The 503-nt window shown below is 41.0% G+C and overlaps 1 protein-coding gene across 1 annotated transcript in view; it reads left to right on the top strand.

Moving 5' to 3' along the window:
- slx9 (SLX9 ribosome biogenesis factor) overlaps positions 1-401 on the top strand; it is a gene marked incomplete in the record, with an annotated part of 17,777 nt that extends 17,376 nt beyond the window's left edge. Inside the window, 1 exon segment of the mRNA XM_014028507.1 lies at positions 1-401. Coding sequence (XP_013883961.1) covers positions 1-76 — 76 coding nt within the window.
- Between the last annotated feature and the right edge of the window lie 102 nt (positions 402-503).

The following is a 503-nucleotide window of genomic DNA, read 5'->3' as shown; positions in this document are numbered from 1 at the left end:
GAAGAACCCTCTCCTGGACATCGGGGAGCAGCTGAGGAAGAGGATGAGGCAGGAGGAAGAGCAGGGCTCCGGTTAACGGCAGCCCAACACAAACTGGAGTTTGGATACGAACAGTTTGACTAGAAAACCTTTGTAGCCCAAGAAAGGACCGTCAGCTGAAGAGCACTACTTAAAAACATTAGCTGTGTGTTTTCTAAGTGATGCCTGTGATTTATACCTTTGAAGAGGTAACCATGGTAAGAGACTCTGAATATCCTCCCTGAGGTCGTACACATCTCCTCCCAAGACAAGCAGCAACCAATCACCCCTCGGACTGATCAAAACTTTACTTAGGAACTATTTCAAACTCAATCAAAAAAAAAAAACTATTTGAAACTGACTAATAAATGGAAACAAAATGACTGGTTTAACGTTGTGTTCTGCAGAATGTTTAGTTTTAAATGAACTGATTAAAGGGATCCCAGATTAGTTGTAACATTAGACTTTATATGATAAACATACAC

This window comes from Austrofundulus limnaeus, unplaced genomic scaffold, assembly GCF_001266775.1.
Source record: "Austrofundulus limnaeus strain Quisiro unplaced genomic scaffold, Austrofundulus_limnaeus-1.0 Scaffold773, whole genome shotgun sequence".
Lineage (NCBI taxonomy): Eukaryota > Metazoa > Chordata > Actinopteri > Cyprinodontiformes > Rivulidae > Austrofundulus > Austrofundulus limnaeus.
The sequence above is the reverse complement of the archived record's forward strand: the minus strand, read 5'-3'. Positions and strand labels throughout refer to the sequence as shown.